The 15,440-nt window shown below is 42.3% G+C and overlaps 18 protein-coding genes across 18 annotated transcripts; 9 read left to right on the top strand and 9 right to left on the bottom strand.

Moving 5' to 3' along the window:
* Positions 1–239: 239 nt before the first annotated feature.
* EHEL_080460 (uncharacterized protein) lies at positions 240–1,052 on the bottom strand (the record flags this gene model as incomplete). Its single annotated transcript, XM_003887683.1, has 1 exon — positions 240–1,052. One exon carries the CDS (start codon positions 1,050–1,052, stop codon positions 240–242), a length of 813 nt encoding a protein of 270 aa, XP_003887732.1.
* A 182-nt stretch (positions 1,053–1,234) lies between these two features.
* On the bottom strand, positions 1,235–2,863 carry EHEL_080450 (sulfate permease-like protein; the record flags this gene model as incomplete). The annotated part of the gene is made up of 1 exon (XM_003887682.1): positions 1,235–2,863. The coding sequence occupies one exon, from the start codon at positions 2,861–2,863 to the stop codon at positions 1,235–1,237; it is 1,629 nt and encodes a 542-aa protein (XP_003887731.1).
* A 53-nt stretch (positions 2,864–2,916) lies between these two features.
* On the bottom strand, positions 2,917–4,152 carry EHEL_080440 (RNA binding domain-containing protein; the record flags this gene model as incomplete). The annotated part of the gene is made up of 1 exon (XM_003887681.1): positions 2,917–4,152. The coding sequence occupies one exon, from the start codon at positions 4,150–4,152 to the stop codon at positions 2,917–2,919; it is 1,236 nt and encodes a 411-aa protein (XP_003887730.1).
* A 58-nt stretch (positions 4,153–4,210) lies between these two features.
* On the bottom strand, positions 4,211–4,597 carry EHEL_080430 (uncharacterized protein; the record flags this gene model as incomplete). Its single annotated transcript, XM_003887680.1, has 1 exon — positions 4,211–4,597. The coding sequence occupies one exon, from the start codon at positions 4,595–4,597 to the stop codon at positions 4,211–4,213; it is 387 nt and encodes a 128-aa protein (XP_003887729.1).
* Positions 4,598–4,607: 10 nt separating this feature from the next.
* EHEL_080420 (uncharacterized protein) lies at positions 4,608–5,303 on the top strand (the record flags this gene model as incomplete). The annotated part of the gene is made up of 1 exon (XM_003887679.2): positions 4,608–5,303. The coding sequence occupies one exon, from the start codon at positions 4,608–4,610 to the stop codon at positions 5,301–5,303; it is 696 nt and encodes a 231-aa protein (XP_003887728.2).
* A 39-nt stretch (positions 5,304–5,342) lies between these two features.
* On the top strand, positions 5,343–5,498 carry EHEL_080415 (uncharacterized protein; the record flags this gene model as incomplete). The annotated part of the gene is made up of 1 exon (XM_059743533.1): positions 5,343–5,498. One exon carries the CDS (start codon positions 5,343–5,345, stop codon positions 5,496–5,498), a length of 156 nt encoding a protein of 51 aa, XP_059599516.1.
* Positions 5,499–5,573: 75 nt separating this feature from the next.
* Positions 5,574–7,016, top strand: EHEL_080410 (cysteinyl-tRNA-synthetase; the record flags this gene model as incomplete). Its single annotated transcript, XM_003887678.1, has 1 exon — positions 5,574–7,016. One exon carries the CDS (start codon positions 5,574–5,576, stop codon positions 7,014–7,016), a length of 1,443 nt encoding a protein of 480 aa, XP_003887727.1.
* Positions 7,017–7,030: 14 nt separating this feature from the next.
* Positions 7,031–7,663, bottom strand: EHEL_080400 (uncharacterized protein; the record flags this gene model as incomplete). The annotated part of the gene is made up of 1 exon (XM_003887677.1): positions 7,031–7,663. The coding sequence occupies one exon, from the start codon at positions 7,661–7,663 to the stop codon at positions 7,031–7,033; it is 633 nt and encodes a 210-aa protein (XP_003887726.1).
* Positions 7,664–7,717: 54 nt separating this feature from the next.
* EHEL_080390 (peptidyl-prolyl cis-trans isomerase) lies at positions 7,718–8,269 on the bottom strand (the record flags this gene model as incomplete). The annotated part of the gene is made up of 1 exon (XM_003887676.1): positions 7,718–8,269. One exon carries the CDS (start codon positions 8,267–8,269, stop codon positions 7,718–7,720), a length of 552 nt encoding a protein of 183 aa, XP_003887725.1.
* A 56-nt stretch (positions 8,270–8,325) lies between these two features.
* On the top strand, positions 8,326–8,868 carry EHEL_080380 (E1 ubiquitin activating enzyme-like protein; the record flags this gene model as incomplete). The annotated part of the gene is made up of 1 exon (XM_003887675.1): positions 8,326–8,868. One exon carries the CDS (start codon positions 8,326–8,328, stop codon positions 8,866–8,868), a length of 543 nt encoding a protein of 180 aa, XP_003887724.1.
* A 53-nt stretch (positions 8,869–8,921) lies between these two features.
* Positions 8,922–9,239, top strand: EHEL_080370 (uncharacterized protein; the record flags this gene model as incomplete). The annotated part of the gene is made up of 1 exon (XM_003887674.1): positions 8,922–9,239. The coding sequence occupies one exon, from the start codon at positions 8,922–8,924 to the stop codon at positions 9,237–9,239; it is 318 nt and encodes a 105-aa protein (XP_003887723.1).
* A 40-nt stretch (positions 9,240–9,279) lies between these two features.
* On the bottom strand, positions 9,280–9,828 carry EHEL_080360 (uncharacterized protein; the record flags this gene model as incomplete). Its single annotated transcript, XM_003887673.1, has 1 exon — positions 9,280–9,828. The coding sequence occupies one exon, from the start codon at positions 9,826–9,828 to the stop codon at positions 9,280–9,282; it is 549 nt and encodes a 182-aa protein (XP_003887722.1).
* Positions 9,829–9,900: 72 nt separating this feature from the next.
* On the top strand, positions 9,901–10,710 carry EHEL_080350 (uncharacterized protein; the record flags this gene model as incomplete). The annotated part of the gene is made up of 1 exon (XM_003887672.1): positions 9,901–10,710. The coding sequence occupies one exon, from the start codon at positions 9,901–9,903 to the stop codon at positions 10,708–10,710; it is 810 nt and encodes a 269-aa protein (XP_003887721.1).
* A 97-nt stretch (positions 10,711–10,807) lies between these two features.
* EHEL_080340 (uncharacterized protein) lies at positions 10,808–12,049 on the bottom strand (the record flags this gene model as incomplete). Its single annotated transcript, XM_003887671.1, has 1 exon — positions 10,808–12,049. One exon carries the CDS (start codon positions 12,047–12,049, stop codon positions 10,808–10,810), a length of 1,242 nt encoding a protein of 413 aa, XP_003887720.1.
* Positions 12,050–12,234: 185 nt separating this feature from the next.
* EHEL_080330 (histone H2B-like protein) lies at positions 12,235–12,630 on the top strand (the record flags this gene model as incomplete). The annotated part of the gene is made up of 1 exon (XM_003887670.1): positions 12,235–12,630. The coding sequence occupies one exon, from the start codon at positions 12,235–12,237 to the stop codon at positions 12,628–12,630; it is 396 nt and encodes a 131-aa protein (XP_003887719.1).
* A 68-nt stretch (positions 12,631–12,698) lies between these two features.
* EHEL_080320 (tRNA/rRNA cytosine-C5-methylase) lies at positions 12,699–14,246 on the bottom strand (the record flags this gene model as incomplete). Its single annotated transcript, XM_003887669.1, has 1 exon — positions 12,699–14,246. The coding sequence occupies one exon, from the start codon at positions 14,244–14,246 to the stop codon at positions 12,699–12,701; it is 1,548 nt and encodes a 515-aa protein (XP_003887718.1).
* A 60-nt stretch (positions 14,247–14,306) lies between these two features.
* On the top strand, positions 14,307–14,702 carry EHEL_080310 (histidine triad nucleotide-binding protein; the record flags this gene model as incomplete). The annotated part of the gene is made up of 1 exon (XM_003887668.1): positions 14,307–14,702. The coding sequence occupies one exon, from the start codon at positions 14,307–14,309 to the stop codon at positions 14,700–14,702; it is 396 nt and encodes a 131-aa protein (XP_003887717.1).
* An 82-nt stretch (positions 14,703–14,784) lies between these two features.
* Positions 14,785–15,429, top strand: EHEL_080300 (RNA binding protein; the record flags this gene model as incomplete). Its single annotated transcript, XM_003887667.1, has 1 exon — positions 14,785–15,429. One exon carries the CDS (start codon positions 14,785–14,787, stop codon positions 15,427–15,429), a length of 645 nt encoding a protein of 214 aa, XP_003887716.1.
* Between the last annotated feature and the right edge of the window lie 11 nt (positions 15,430–15,440).

Raw genomic sequence — 15,440 nt, 5'->3', positions numbered from 1 at the left:
ATTCCTTATGTGCCAACAGCCGCACCGCTCTGGTGACAAGTAGATATAATCATTGATTTGTGAGGCGAAAAAAGAAAGTTAAAAAAGAATATTTATTCTTATCAAATAAACCCTCAATTGCTGTAATGAAAGTGAGTCATCTTTATGCCAGTAGCAGCTGGTAGAAGGATCCGGCAAGTAACCTGGGCACCCTGATACTTAGCATCTTAACCACTTCATCTCAGCGAAGCCTGCGCTAACTAGCTTTCATCCTTCTTCTGTGGGGGTGCTTCTTTACCTAAAAAAGTAAGTGACTTGAGAACCTCAAGGAAACTAGCATTTTGATTAGTAAATAGTATTTTGTGCGACCAGGCTAATATAATCGATACTAGCACAAGTGTAGCACATATGGCAACGTAGTCCCACATCTTAGAATCCTCATCTTCACCTTCATTGAAAAGCTCCTCAGCTTCTTCTTCGTGCATAAACCCAAGGCGAACAGCCAGCATCAATAACCCAATACCAAACAGCCCTGCGCCAATATAGTTTTTGTCTTTACTGTATTCCATAAATGACAATGCCATCATCGTTAAACATCCCACTATTATAACTGATAAAACCATCTTGTCTCGCCTGGTGTTCTTCTTGTAGCTTATAAGGAGCCTCAAACACTCACTGAAGATATAGGGCAGAAATATGGCACCAAGAAGTCCAAAGTTAGCATAACTATAGGATACCTCTTCTCCTGAAAAAGGATAGAAAAACAGCATCTTGATGGAAACCAGAACCATAATAATCTCAATAAGAGATACAATGACGGCTGGGTTTCCAAATCCTCCATCCATGCTGAATCTTTCCGATGTGATTCTTCTTGTAATGCTGTCTGCTGTGTTCCAAAAAAACATTAGGCATGACAAAGCCAGAGCACCCTGCATCCCAGTAGTAGCGATATTAGAAGTCCTAGTAACGAATTTTCTTAGCGCTTCCAAAATAAGTGCGACTGCTGCTAACAATGCAAAAATAGTGTCACTATTTAAGATGCTTTTGAGTAAATTGCGATCAACCTTATCCATTCGATGGGGGTTATTTCAAAAATATATTTATCTACTACAAACTTCCTTATATGGAATCTCCTTGACTTTTTTTATAAAAAATATCGGGTGTTGGTTTCTTTGAATCAAATGTAATAGCTTTTTTGCGAGAATTAGAAATAAAGGCTTTTTATATATCCAGTGAATTAGATAGGAAAAAGCACTCATTTGCCCGTTTGGGTGATTGATGATGGGCCAATCATATATCTTTTGAACAAATGAGTATACAAATTTGATGGATTCCCCACCATCAACACTTTGTATCCGTTACTTACTATTGCTTCAGCCACTTCCTCGAGAGCTATGTTTGCATTTACTCCTAAGTGGCCGCATCCCCTGAGATCGAAAAGGATGTTTTCCCGACAATGTGTTTTCATTGCCTTTACAGACTCATTAATGTCACCAAACGAAATCAAAGAGCTGAGATCTACAGTCCTGTATACCTCCCCTTCCACCACTTCGCTTGTTGACTTCACATCTTTTAACTCGAGACTTATTCTTGTACTGTCTGATTTGCTTGTTCGCAGAGAAAATCCTAGGATGTAAGCAAGGTTGATAACCATTCCAAACAAAAGGCCAGATATGGGCGTTATGTACCAAGACACAAGGGCAGACATCACTAGGGTCAGAAGGTCCATCCATGACAGTTTGAACATGGGAAGCCATAGATATGAGTAGAGGAAGCCAAACCCTATGAACATGGGGATGGTTCCAGAAAGAATGAGAGGGATGCTCTCTCTTATCGGCCTTCCAATAGCTAATAGAGAGGATATCACAACAGCGCCTACAAGAGAATGAACTCTACTCCTTCCTCCGGATTTGTTGAAATAGATAGATGTCGAACAAATAAAGTAGGTCGGGTATCCAAGAAATGCAGACACAATGTTCCCAACCGCCTGTGCCCCAAGCTCCTTGTTTAAGTCTACTTTCATCCCAAATGTCTCTGCAAAACTCGGCACATTCACAGCAATATGAACTAGGTTGAATAGAGACAGCCCAAGGATATTCATCAGATTGGCTTTGATGGCCTCCACATTTATATTTCCTATCTTGAGAAGCCCGAGGGTTTCAAAGGAGCCAAGAACAATGTCTTCCCTCCTTGGGATCAGTCCCACAGATCTCATCCACTCCGTATCTTTTCCTGCAATTCCAAAGACAATATAGAACGCCGTAAAGATGCCGAGAGAAAACGCAGGAATAATCAGGAAGTATGTAGGAAACATGACATCCAGAGCCACTGCCGAGAGCGCAAGCCCTACAGCCACTCCAAAGCACCAGTGGACATGTTTCCATGTAATCGAATATATTTCCTCATATCCACACTCAATAGACATTATTCCTATCGACACCATAACACCATACAAGGCAGACACCGGGATGTATCTGAGGCTGTTTCCAATTCTAAATCTTTTGAGAATATAGGAAAACAGAGCAAACAGGGCAGTGCTAAGGAAGATGCATGCATATGTGGTGGATATTTCCTCCCCAAGAGAAGAAGACATTTTGAAGCATAGCTCATGAATCTTGCGAGTATCCTTTTGCGCCTCAAATATTGCTCCTGCACAAACACCTCCTAACCCACTAAATATGCCAAACACAAACTGCGCTGCTATGGTTGAATACAAAAACATAGTGGCACTCACATTTCCAACATTATTACTATAACTCTTTTCAGAGCTCAGCATCTTCCCTCCAAAAGATAGAAAGTCTAGAGACGTTAATGTAAAGAGAAGAAAGCTACTGGACACCAGAGACAAAATTCTCTGTTTTGCTGTTTTTATTGAACTCCTCATTGGGGGTTGTCAAATTTATTAAACTTGTCAATTTGGTCACTGTACGATATTTATTAAGACTTTGCCTTTTCGAGAACAAGACGCCTTCCATAGAGATGTGTGCTGCTTCCAAAATGCTTTATGGCTGCAGTAACTTCATCGGGCGAGCCTAGTGTCACAAAGCAGAAGCCTCTGCTTGTCCCCTCCCTCTTTACCGGAATTCTTACATCCACCACATGGAACGAATTGAACATCCTTCTAATTTCCTCCTCAGAAGCCTGGAATGGAACATTCCTGATGAGAAGCTTGTTGATAGGCTGGCCCTTTCTTGGCTTGTCTTCCGGCATCTCTTCTCTCGTGCTTTTAGAAACATTGCACATTGGTGCATATTCGCAGTAGATAACCTGCTCCTTCATTCTTTTCAGATTCAACTTTCTGTAGCATTTTCTAGCCTCTTCCTCCTCTTCAAATTTAAGAAGCGCTAAACATTTAGAAGGTGCAATACTGATTTTGCATCTGCTGTCTATAAGGTCTAGGCACTTCATAAGCTCCATGTTACGGATTATCAGTGTCTTCTTATCAGTATCTCCAGTAAGATTATCCAAATAAATCCCATTATTCTCCAAAAACTCCTTTGTTTCTTGGACTAAGTGTGTTTCAATGAGTGCCATCCTGGTACCTAAGTCTTTATCATTAACATCGACAAGCTCCTTGATCCCAATTCTTTCACTCTCACATATCCTCTTCACAATCGACTCAAAGTTGAAGAATAGTGTGTTGTAGTGCTCGTATCGACCTTTCTCGGCCTTATCCTTCCATGGAAACATCCTTGCCTTCATTCCTCCAATGATCTTTACGTTTCGATACGCCTCCAGCGCACACTCTCCTTTGCTGAATTTCACATATGCCCCTTTTCTTTCTCTCAGATCCAGCAACCCGACCTCCTCGATCTCTCCATACTCCTTGAAAACATCGTGAATAAGCTGCTCGTCAGATTCAGTGGGAATATTCCTAATAAAGATTTTTCTTGAGTATTTGATCATCCTCTCCTCAGACTCGCTTGTTTGGGCTGCCCCCTCCCTCAATGCCTCACATCTTATCTTCTGGTTCTTGAACAGAGACCCGTCCCGATATCTTATCGCTTCCATTCCCTCCTTTTCCCCCATGTATCCTATAAAGCATATCCTTCTGAACTTCCCCCGCTCGTTCTTTGCCATAAACACATCTGTTATCTTTCCATGCTTCGAAAACTCCTTCTCAACCTCCTCCTTCGTTGTAGATTCCGGTAAGTCCTTAACAACTATTCTCATCCCTAAAGGGCAAGCTGTTTCTCATCTAAATACTCCATGCACGAAGGCCTAGAAGACATCAGAGGCCAAGGCTTATTCTGTAAATGCAATACCTTCCGTATATGTCTGCGCTTTCCCCTAAAACTATCCTTATGTGGTCTGCATCTCGATTAATATCCAAACGTCCCATACCACCTCCATCGTGGAACTCCATCATGCTATAGTCAGAGGACTTGCCAGATGAAGTCACACATCCCTTTCCTTTCGTGCAGTGGAATCCTCTTTGGAAGAATATTTCGATCCTTTGCAAGCGCAGCGTCTGCCTCAGGTAAATGTCTATGGATTGCTGAGTGCCGTGGCCTGAAAACCAGCACGTGTCCTCGTTTGTATCAAACATGCACCATGCTTGAGACTGGTTGGAGCTTGTCTCCACATCATCAATGATTTTTTTCATATCTGCAATCATCCTCAAGGCCATGGGAGAGGAATCTTCTGACGAAATAGTTCTTGCCGAAAGAGTGGAGAATGACAGCAGCGAGATAAGTATGGTAGAAGTTGTAAGGACATCCCAAAGGCCAGCCAGAAAAAAGAGGAAAAGATCTGCACAGACTGCTTTGCCTTCAAAATGTAGAAAGAGACGCGAGGTGGAAAAAGCCTCAGATGCAGGTGAAAATTTCAATCCGGAGAGGTTTGTTGACGGCTCTTGTAGCGAGGGGGAGTTATTCAGGGTGGTGGTTGTTGATCAGGACTCCAGAAAAACATTCCACCTGAGGAGAACGGACACACTGGAGAGTATCTACAAGGCCTACTACAAAGCCAATTCTCCGGTAAAGATGAAATATAAATCCGTTCCCGTGTCAAGGCATTTGACGCTGGAGGAGATAGGATTTGATGGAGATAGCTGCATTACAGTCCATAGGCAGAGGCGAATTTCTGGCGTAGGGATTGGACTGAAGATAAATATTGATTATGCTAAAACGATTGAGATTGATGTTTGCAAAGAGCTTACAGTTGGAGACATTTTCCCAAAACTTGAGGAAATGGGATTCCGTGGAGATCTTTTAGTTAAGAACGGCGTTGTTCTGGACCATGTGATGGATGTGAAAGACGTGGTGTGCACTGGGGATGTGATAGACCTTGTGAGTAAGGATGAGATTGAATACAAAATCTAGAGTAAGAATAAATGGCATAGACGAGTACCGAGCCCATATATGACGGAAAAAAAATCCAAAATAAAATGCTTTAGGGTGTTTTGTACGTCTGAAAAAGAAAGAGTAGCAAGGGAAATTGCACAAGAGGTGGATGAAAGAAAAACAAGGAACGAGATGGAGAAGATCTACGAAAGGTACATTATAAAGCCCTCATAATACATATTTGGAAGGCGGCAGAATTAAGCATCTCAAAGTTTTCAAATATAAACATTATGTAGAGCCCTAATGACTATGGACAGGTCTCTGAAGCTCTACAACTCAATCACCAAGACCAGTGAGGCTTTTACGCCTTCTGAGGGAAACGAAGTGAAGATGTACATCTGTGGGCCGACGGTGTATGACTCGCCGCATATTGGGCATGCAAGGACTTATGTGATGTTTGATGTCATACGGCGAGTTTTGAATGACTATCTAAAGTACAATGTGAAGTTTGTGATGAACATAACAGACATTGACGACAAGATAATAAACAGGGCCAACGAGATTGGGGTGTCTACGGAGGAGATCACTAGGAAGTACACCGAGGAATTTTTTGAGGACATGAGGGCTTTGAATGTTAAGCAGCCTTCTTTTGTCACATTTGTAACATCATATGTTGATAAGATTGTAAGGTTCATTGAGAAGCTAGAGGCAAATGGATTTGCCTATGAGAGTGGAGGAAGTGTATATTTTGATCTTGAAAAATATCAAGAAAAATACAACTATCCGCTGTTTAAGAGCAAGGATGGTATAAATAGCGAGGGTGCCGAGAACAGAGATAAGAGAAACCCGTGCGATTTTGTTCTATGGAAGAAGTCCAAGGAGAATGAGCCCAGATACGAGTCCAGATGGGGATACGGAAGGCCTGGGTGGCACATTGAGTGCAGTGTGATGTCTAGTGACGTTCTTGGAGAGGGTCTCGACATACATGCTGGGGGAATTGATCTTGCATTTCCTCACCACGAGAACGAAATAGCCCAGTGCCAGGCCTACTTCATGAGAGAACCCTGGGTAAGGTGGTTTCTTCACACAGGACACCTGAATATTGACGGGCTAAAGATGTCTAAGTCCTTAAAGAATTTCACGACGATTAAGGAGGCTTTGGAAATGATTTCTCCACGGCAGCTGAGGGTTTTGTTTCTTCATCACCAGTGGAACAAGGACATGAACTACGAGAGAGAGCATCTCAAATTTGCAGAAAGCATCGAGAAGAAGATATTCAACTTTATGTCTATAGCAGAAAGCATGAGGAAAAATACACTAGGATTTAGGACCCTAGAGGATGTGGACAGGGAGGTCTTGAGGGAACTGAAGGATACCCAAGAGTCTATTCATACTGCAATTCTTGATAACATCGACACGCCCACAGTGATGCGAAGGATTATGGAAATGATCAACTTTACAAATGCCAGGATAAAGGACATCTCGCCGTCCACAGTTCTAGCTGTTAAGGATTATGTCAAGGAAATCACAGATATATTTGGGCTGAGCGAAGGAGAAGTACAAACATCCTCCAAGGAAGACCAGATTGCACAAATGCTTAGCGACTTCAGAGAGAGTATCAGAGGAATGGCAAAGCGAAAGGAGCCTTACTCAAATTTTTTTGAGAAATGTGACTGGATAAGAGAGAGCATCAAAAGTTGTGGATACATCATCGAGGATAGCAGCGAGGGATCCATCCTGAGAAAGAATTAAATTCTTTATTCCACCTAGAGCTTTTCGACAAACTCCTTCATGAATCTGTCCTTGTCTTTCGAGGTCCATTTCACCTGTGGAAGTGAAGAAAGCTTACAAATATCTCCCAAGTCTGAGCTTTTCTTGAACCTGACATCCACAGAACTTCTGGATGCAAGAAATCGAAAGATAAATCCCAAGAAGTTTCCATACATGTTTATGCATTCTCCCTTGTATCTTATTCCACATACATAGTCAACCTCAACGTCCCTTACAAACTGAAGAATAGCTCTGTTGTTGGTTTGGCAACCCTCTGGGAATAGCACGCAAGGCTCTTCGGCCTTCTTGCAGAAACGGCCATTTCTAGCATCTACAAAGCCAGATTCCGTGACATAATAGTAGTTATTGATGCCTGTGAGGTACTTCAAAACAAAGATGTCAAGAAACGATGATGCATTCGAAGCCAGGACCTTGGGCCTGACTTTTGCACTCGGATTAATCCTAACCAGAAGTTGAACAACATTTATGTTTGTTCCCAGAAGAAGCAGAATGAGAGGGATCTTCAGAATTACTCTGAAATAGTCGAGGATTGAGATCGAGCTTCTTCTGGAATCAACAAATGGATTTATTCCAGAGACAGGGTCGTTGTACCCGGAGAACTTTTCCATTATTAGGGTTATAAGCAGCCTAAAGTTGAAGGACGGGAAGCTTAAGAAGGATGTTTAATTATTTTCGAGGACGCCACAGTCTCTTATTTCGATTCTGTATCCTCCTGCTACTTTGCCACTTTGGCTTCCGTACTTGGCTATTTTGTGCACAACACTCATCCCTTCAACCACCTCGCCAAAGACAACGTGCTTTCGATCAAGCCATGGTGTCTTCTCAAGAGTTATGAAAAACTGAGATCCATTTGTGTTCTTTCCACAGTTTGCCATGGAAAGAATGCCCTCCTTCGAGTGGTTTAGCTTGAAGTTTTCATCATCGAATCGGTCTCCATAGATGCTCCTTCCTCCGGTTCCGTTATGTGCAGTGTAGTCTCCGCCTTGGATCATAAACCCGGGAATTATCCTGTGGAAAGTGGATCCCTTATATCCCTCTTCCTTAGGCCTCCTGCAGAGCTCTCTAAAGTTCCTTGCAGTTATTGGAACAACGTCGTCAAAGAGCTTCATCACGATTCTTCCGAGGCTCTCCTCGTTTGCATACACGTCAAAGTAGACGTCTCCGCCTTCCTTGTCTGTATTGCAGTCAATGTTCTTATCGTTCTGGGTTGACATTGGGTATGGGGAGTAAAGAAAATTAAACGTTTTGAACACAAAATTTTTCAGACCTCATGGAGGAGGAGCTTTATGGCCTCTATGACCGCCAGATAAGGCTTTTTGGGAAAGGTACGCAGAGACTAATAGAGGAAGCCCGTGCCGCCGTAATCCAGGGTGCCCCGTACGTATTAGGAGAAGGCAAAAGATCCAGCGATATAGGAGGTGAAATACTAAAGAATCTTGTTCTCCTTGGTGTAGGAGAGGTGACTGTAAACAGGCATGTTATCACCTCCTTCAAAAGGATGTTTGTTAATGAAATCAGCAAGATAAATGAAAAAATAAAGGTAGTGGTTGTTGATGACGAGAAAGCATTCAAAGCCTGGTGTGAATATGCTCTCGTTATATTTATTGACCACAAGGAGCAGTCAGTCTCCACAAGCATCTTTGTGTGTTCTAAATGCATGGCGTTTCATCCGCTAGGAAAAAGTCACTTATGTAAGGAATATGGCAATATTTCAGCTGCCCATGATTGCCTCCTTGGTGCAATAATTGTACAAGAGTGGGTGAAGAAGCTTCAGGGGAAGCCCTTTGTTAGTGAATACCAGCTCAAAGTATGAGATGCCCGGCAGGATTCCTAGCTTGCTTTAAAAAGCATCCCTGGGTTTAGAACATGGATAAAAAGGAGACAAATGTAATGAGCAAGCAAAAAAGATATAGCGAAAAGGAAACAGTAAAGAGGTTTCTAGTTTCTAACAAGGGCATATCATTCTTGGTGGACCACGTCAACAGAGGGTCTTCAAGCGAAAGCTTCTTTCATAGCAAAAAGTTGGTAGAAAGAGAGGTGTCTAACCTCATTGATTACTACTTTGCATGGATACACGGCCTTCCCGTCAGGAAGAGCATGAGCAAGTACGAGTTTATAAAGTATTTGGAAGACTTTTGCAGGAAGAATGATGTTGGCAATCTGTTTGAATTTTTGTTTATTTGAGGGAGTGCAGAGCTAAGTCCCGTGCAAAAGGGATGAGCTCTCAGTCGCTCTCTGGCTTGAAGACCTCGTTTGTCCATTTCTGGACGAGTGTCTTTGCCATAGACCTTATCTCCTTTGATTCTTTTGGATTTATACTATAGAAATAAACAATCTTTCCGACTCCGCTGACTATAAGGTGTTCCTTGTGGATTCTCATGCTTTTAAGTACATCGAGAAGCCCTTTCTTGACCTTAATGTTGGGCATGGACTTGTCTGGAAGAGGCTCTAGCCAACCTCTGACCTCATTCAGGATTCCTTCATCCAGCAAACTTTCCTGTAATCCTTTATTCATCAGAATGCCTGATATTTCCTCGACATTTTCTATCTTCCCAGTCGCCGGGCGGCCTTCAAGATTGTTTGCATTATCCTTCTTCAGAATGTCTTGCATCCTCTTTTTCAAAGACTTCGATATTTCCAAGGCCTTTTCAGGGTCCAGATCTTTTTTTCTTCCCTGCCCCTCCCCAGCCTTGACTTTCTTTTGTCTACCATCCATACCTTCAGGGTCCCCGGATCCCGCCTCTATATCTTCTCGGGCGCCTTCCTTGTTCATGGGCCTTTCCCACTATAATAATTTCCGTTTTCGTGCTGTGAAGGTATATAAAAAAATCAGAATGAAGAGGCCATGGAAACTTCAAGCAAAACGAATAAGGCCAGAGAAAATTTGAAAGAGTTTCAAAAGAAAGCAAAGGACGCCTATAAAAGCTTCAGGGATATGATAGAAAAACTACCCAAAAAGATAAGTATCTATGGCGTTGAAATAGAAAGCAGTGGTGCTCTAGGCTTGGCCCTAATCTTCACGCCAATAGTGCTAAGTATTCTTGGAATCAGCAGCCATCTCTCCATGGCTATCGCGGTTATTGGATATCTAACTGCGATAGCTCTTTCGTTGTTCCATGCGACTCCAAAGGTCTACAAAACATGCAAGAAGTATAAAGAATCTCATGATATATGGGAACTCGTTGAGTTCAAAAACTTAATGCTGTTCTTCCAAATAATTTTTGGAATGTTTCTATTACTCCACCTTCTTTACATAACAGATGAGAATTGTGCAGAGGGCGTAATGGTCTATGGACTAATGATCTCCCTAATATATCTATCCAGGCTGGCATGGAAGATGTCAAACTTCTCTATCAAGAAAGATGACTTTTACAAGATTATTGTTCTACTAGCTGGGCTGGTCTCAATTAATCTGATAACATTCGTTGCACGGAAAGAGATATCTAGGCCCCACATTATCATTTCTTCATTGCTTTCTGCCGTAATTATACTTAGCAGTTGTGTAGGTAAACCTATCACTGAGAAGGAGGAGGAAGCAGAGCCTCTTTCTGCCATTGCAGCACTTCTTCCCATCATTACGGTGATATACGTTACAGCTTGTGCATGCCGAAAGTTCAGGATCCCCCTTTCCCAGGAATCATTTCGGGTAGTGTGATTCACCTTTACTGAAATCCCAAAGGCTATTAAAGAACTGAACTCTCCGTTTTCTCTAAGCTTTTAGTAACTATAAAAGTATATAGAACATTTTATATCTACTTCTTTTTAGGTAACTGATCCTTCTTGATCATGGGGCTTGAATTATTGAATGTTAGATCTGCAAAGTATGAAGAGTTTTCAGGCCTAAGAAGATATCCCGGCGTGAGCAATTTTTTGGATGCTTCTGGAGTCTTTGGTGTCTCTTTACCATCCAATATCCCGCCCTCCATTCTAGTATCCATATCTGGCCTGGTTTTTTCCATGGATTTCACCACCTTGGATGGAATCTTCCTAACCTTCTCTACTTTAGGAGCACTTGCCTTTCTTCTTATCGATACAGAGCCTTTTGATTTCATTTTCTCGGCCTTTGGCTTGGCAGAAGCATCGTTCCAAGGCAACCCCTTGGTATTATACTCGTCCCCTAGCTCCAATTCGTCCCCACCCTCTTCGGCTTTAAGAACCCCTTCGTCAAATATATTACAAAAATCATCATTTAAGATAATCTTACTCTCTCGTGGGCCCTCTGCAATCATTTTTCTTTGCATTTCAATCACCTCAGACTTTTGCTTCATGTTTTCCTTCAATGCAGATATAATCTCATCCTTCTCACTTATGGACCTTCGAAGCTCATCAAAGCACACACTCTCCTTCAGAAGCCTGGTGTTTTCCTCTTCCAGCCTCTTCAGCTTGTTCTCAAGGTCTGCCCTGCTCTCTTTTATTTCTTCTATCTTCTCTATGCTCTCAATGTTTTTAAGCTTTAGTTTTTCTATTTCAGAAGCCATTTTTTCTGTGTCTCCTCTGTACCGAATGCACTCCTCTTGAAGTCTATTTAGGTTGCTCCGCAGCTCATCTTCTACAGATTTGGCAATCCTATGTATTTCATCCATTTTTTTGAAACCTTCCATCTCCCAAAGCCCCTCATCCTTAAGACACCCGTCACCTTTCTTCCCCCCTTTACTTTTTTCCTCTTGTTCTCCTTCCTCTTTTTTCTTCCTCTCTAGATTCTGAACTACACTCACTAGATTTTTGTTTTCCTCCATTAGCTTTCTAATGTCGTCTTCCTTGCCAGCATTGTCCTGGCTAAGCTTATCAACCATTGTTTTTAGGTCACTTATCTGCCTCTTATAGTCGTCCTCACTGTCCCTTGCCTTGGAAACAAGCTCCAAGTGCGTTGCAAGAAGGTCGTTATAGTCCTCTTCAACCAGCACAGTCTCCATTCTCAATTTTCTGGTAAGAAGGTCCGTATACTGGTGCTCTAATGTCCTTGTCTTGTCAGATATCTGGAAATACTCCTCCATCTTGTATGGGTCATGAAAATAATGTTTAAACACACACCCATCAAGGTTTTCCCCAGGAATTTTCTATGGCCTTGGGTAGTAAACAAAGTATTTGCCACCTCCTCTCCTTTAGGTGCTGTCGCTTCCCTCCAAATCATTCAATTCCCCGCCAAAAAGGATAAATAAAGAAAAACATCCCCCTTGAAATGGAAAAACTCTCAAAACATGGTGCAGGCAAAGCTCCAGCTGTTGCACTGGATAGCGCCGATAAGAAGAAGGCCAAAAAAAAGTCATCGTCCATGTGTGTTGGTGGTATGTTCAAGTCTGCAGTCAAGCGCATTTCCCGTGAGGTCAGCCCGGACAACAATATCATGCTGACAAGCAATTCAATCCAGGTTCTTTGCGGAATCTCATTCGATTTTGTTGATTCTGTTGCTGAACTTGCAGGTGAGTTGGCAAGGAAGGTTGGGAAGCAAACAGTGGGGTCCGACGACATCATAAGTGCTTTCGAGATCTTGCTCAAGGGCGAGCTGAGGAAGTTGGCCATCAGAGAGGTCCACAATGCTCTGTCTAAGAGTCAAGCCAAGTCCCGTGGAAAATAAATTTGTCTCAGTAACCAAAAGCGTGAAGAATAAATGGATTTGGAAATGCTGTACTTAATATCTCTTATTCATAGAATCAGGTCTTTTAATGCCTTTCTCAGGTTGTTATTCATAAAAAGAGTAAATGAGGTATGGCTTCCGTATCCACATAGCGTGATTCCCATTTCTTCTATCTTGCAGATAGCCAGTCCTATGTGCTCAAACCCCAGCAGGGTGTTGTCAACAAACGTTTCGTTTAGTAGAAGCTTGAACTGGTCTAATGAGATCACAAGATTGCATTCAAATCCGCCTCCAGCATGGAAGAGATTTTTTAAATAAAATTCCGCATTGGCCAGGCCAGACTTCTCTAGAATTCTGTAGCCCGCACTTATCACATTAAGCCCCGGATTTTCACTAAGCACTCTTGCTGCAACCCCAGTCACAAAGCTTATGGTGCGGCTCCTTTCTGTTTTTTTATATAGTTCACCATCCATGCACATCGAATAAGTCTTGAACATATCATCTCTAACGTTACTTGGAAAGAAGATAAAGCGTTTGAAGGAAGGGTCTGGCGCCTCTCTCTTCGCCATCGCCTTTTCAATGCCGTCTTTTTTCCTGAGAATTGCAACGAAAAACCCGCCTGTGTCTTGGTCATGCGGATAAAATCTGATGCATTTCTCCAATCCCAAGTCTACATCTGAAGGCCTGTAGTTTGGATTCTTGAATATCTTATCGCTTGTTTCCCACTTCTTCAATCCTTCTCTGAAGACAATCTTCGTCCCATCTCCATAAGCAGGAAAGAGAGAGAGCCTTGGATCACCTCTAAAGTCAACTAGCTCAAACTCTCCCTCAAGCAGGACCTTTTGAACCACACACTCATTCTCTATGGGATTCAAAGAGCACGTAGAATAGGACACCAGCCCTCCTTTTGCAGCAAGACTGCATCCTCTTCTCAGAATCTTGAGCTGCGTGTCAAACAGGCTCGTGCTTCTGGAAACTTTCCATCCATCAAGAAGGCCAGGGCTTTTTCTTACAGTTCCATCGCTCGAGCATACTACGTCGCAGAACACACGATCAAATCTGATCAGGCCTCCTCCTTCGTATACCTTTGGGAATGCAGTTGCATCATGCTTAGTAACTATTAATGAACCGTTCGGCTTCTTGGCTGTTTCACTCACAAGCACCTTTATTCTTTTTCCATTGGCGTCATTAGCTATCACAAGCCCCTTTGTAACAACCTCGAGGATTTGCTTGGTTTTTGATCCAGGTGCTGCACACATGTCAATGACCTTGGAATCTTCCTTCAGATCCATGAGCAAAACAGGAATCATACTGACAATCTCCTGCCTCTGAATCAACCCAACACTGGTCTGATTGATAAGAAAGCTTGTAAACATTCTGTACTCGTCATCTTTCTCCTTTTTCTTATGGAATTCGTATACATTCTCCAAGCATTTTATCCTCCGAACAAATGGATACTGCTCTATCCTACTCTTAATCATGTTGGCCAAAGGCGTATTCGTGACTCTAAATGCATATGCAAGGTCCTTCCCAACTGACTTATCGAACTCTTCAAAATCATCGGGTTCCATTGCCAGAACCCTTTTGTAATATTCCATGTACTCACTTCTTGGCATCTTGGGTGTCTCCACCCGGAAAATATGTCGGTAATTTTACCAGAGAAGAATACGCCCTAAATGGAGAAATGCATATTCTGCATGCTGTACCAGAAAGGTGCCAATGTCATTTACGAGACAGACAAAACCTTTGTGCTAATGGACAGGTATCCTCTATCAAAAGGACATTTCCTGGTTATACCAAAGGTGCATCATGCCTATTTCCACGAGTATAAGCCTGAGGAGCTTTCCGACATACTCGGCATAATCAATCATCTTGTCCAAAAGTTCGGCCTCACAAGGTACAATATTCTTCAAAACAATGGGAACCACCAAGGTGTTTTCCATGTACACTTTCATCTGATTCCATTTGTTTCAGAGAGTGAGAGGTTGAAAATTGATTGGAAGACCATGTCCCCAAGTGATGAAGAGTATTCAGAGATTGTGAGGGAGGCTAGGCTGAAAGCTTCGCCATGATTATTAAATTCATTTGCTGGAAATCTGCTTTCCTTTTTAGACCAGATACAAGGTGTTTTTATAAACCATTTTTGATAAGCCCATGAAGAGCGGATGCAGCATCTTTGTTGGGAACATAGACTTCGAGGTTCCGGAAGAACGCATAATAGAGGAACTTGGGGCTGTGGGGAGAGTTGTTAGCTTCCGAATGGTCTATGACAAGACGACAGGAAAGTCTAGGGGGTTTGGATTCTGTGAGTATGAATCCCCGCTGATTGTGGAAAAAGCACTGCAGAATCTGAAGATATCGTTCAATGGAAGGCCAGTAAAGATAAATTATGCCGAAAATGACATGCCTGCAAAGTCTAAAGAGCCCGATAGCCAAGTTCCAGAAATAGATAATCTTATCAATGTACTGGATGCAATGGACAAAGACAATCTAAAGGAGGTCCTCTTTTATTTGAGAAAGCTAGCCTTGGACCAACCATCATATCTAAGGGAGCTTTTGAATAAGAATTCGAGTCTTGTCTACGCAATCATCCATGCTGCACTCAAGCTTAAGCTGGTGGATCCAGGCGCTGTAGATGAGATCTTGAAAGAATCCTTTGATCTTAACAAGCAGAAGCTGCAGGTTCTAGAAAGAATATGCACAATCTCCGAGGACGATTTATGCTTCTTCCCGGAAGATGTAAGAAGTAAAATTAAGAAAGTAAGGGGTATGGTATTAAAATCCAGAGCAGATAAATAAATAAATTGCCC

This window comes from Encephalitozoon hellem, chromosome VIII, assembly GCF_000277815.2.
Source record: "Encephalitozoon hellem ATCC 50504 chromosome VIII, complete sequence".
Lineage (NCBI taxonomy): Eukaryota > Fungi > Microsporidia > Unikaryonidae > Encephalitozoon > Encephalitozoon hellem.
The sequence above is the reverse complement of the archived record's forward strand: the minus strand, read 5'-3'. Positions and strand labels throughout refer to the sequence as shown.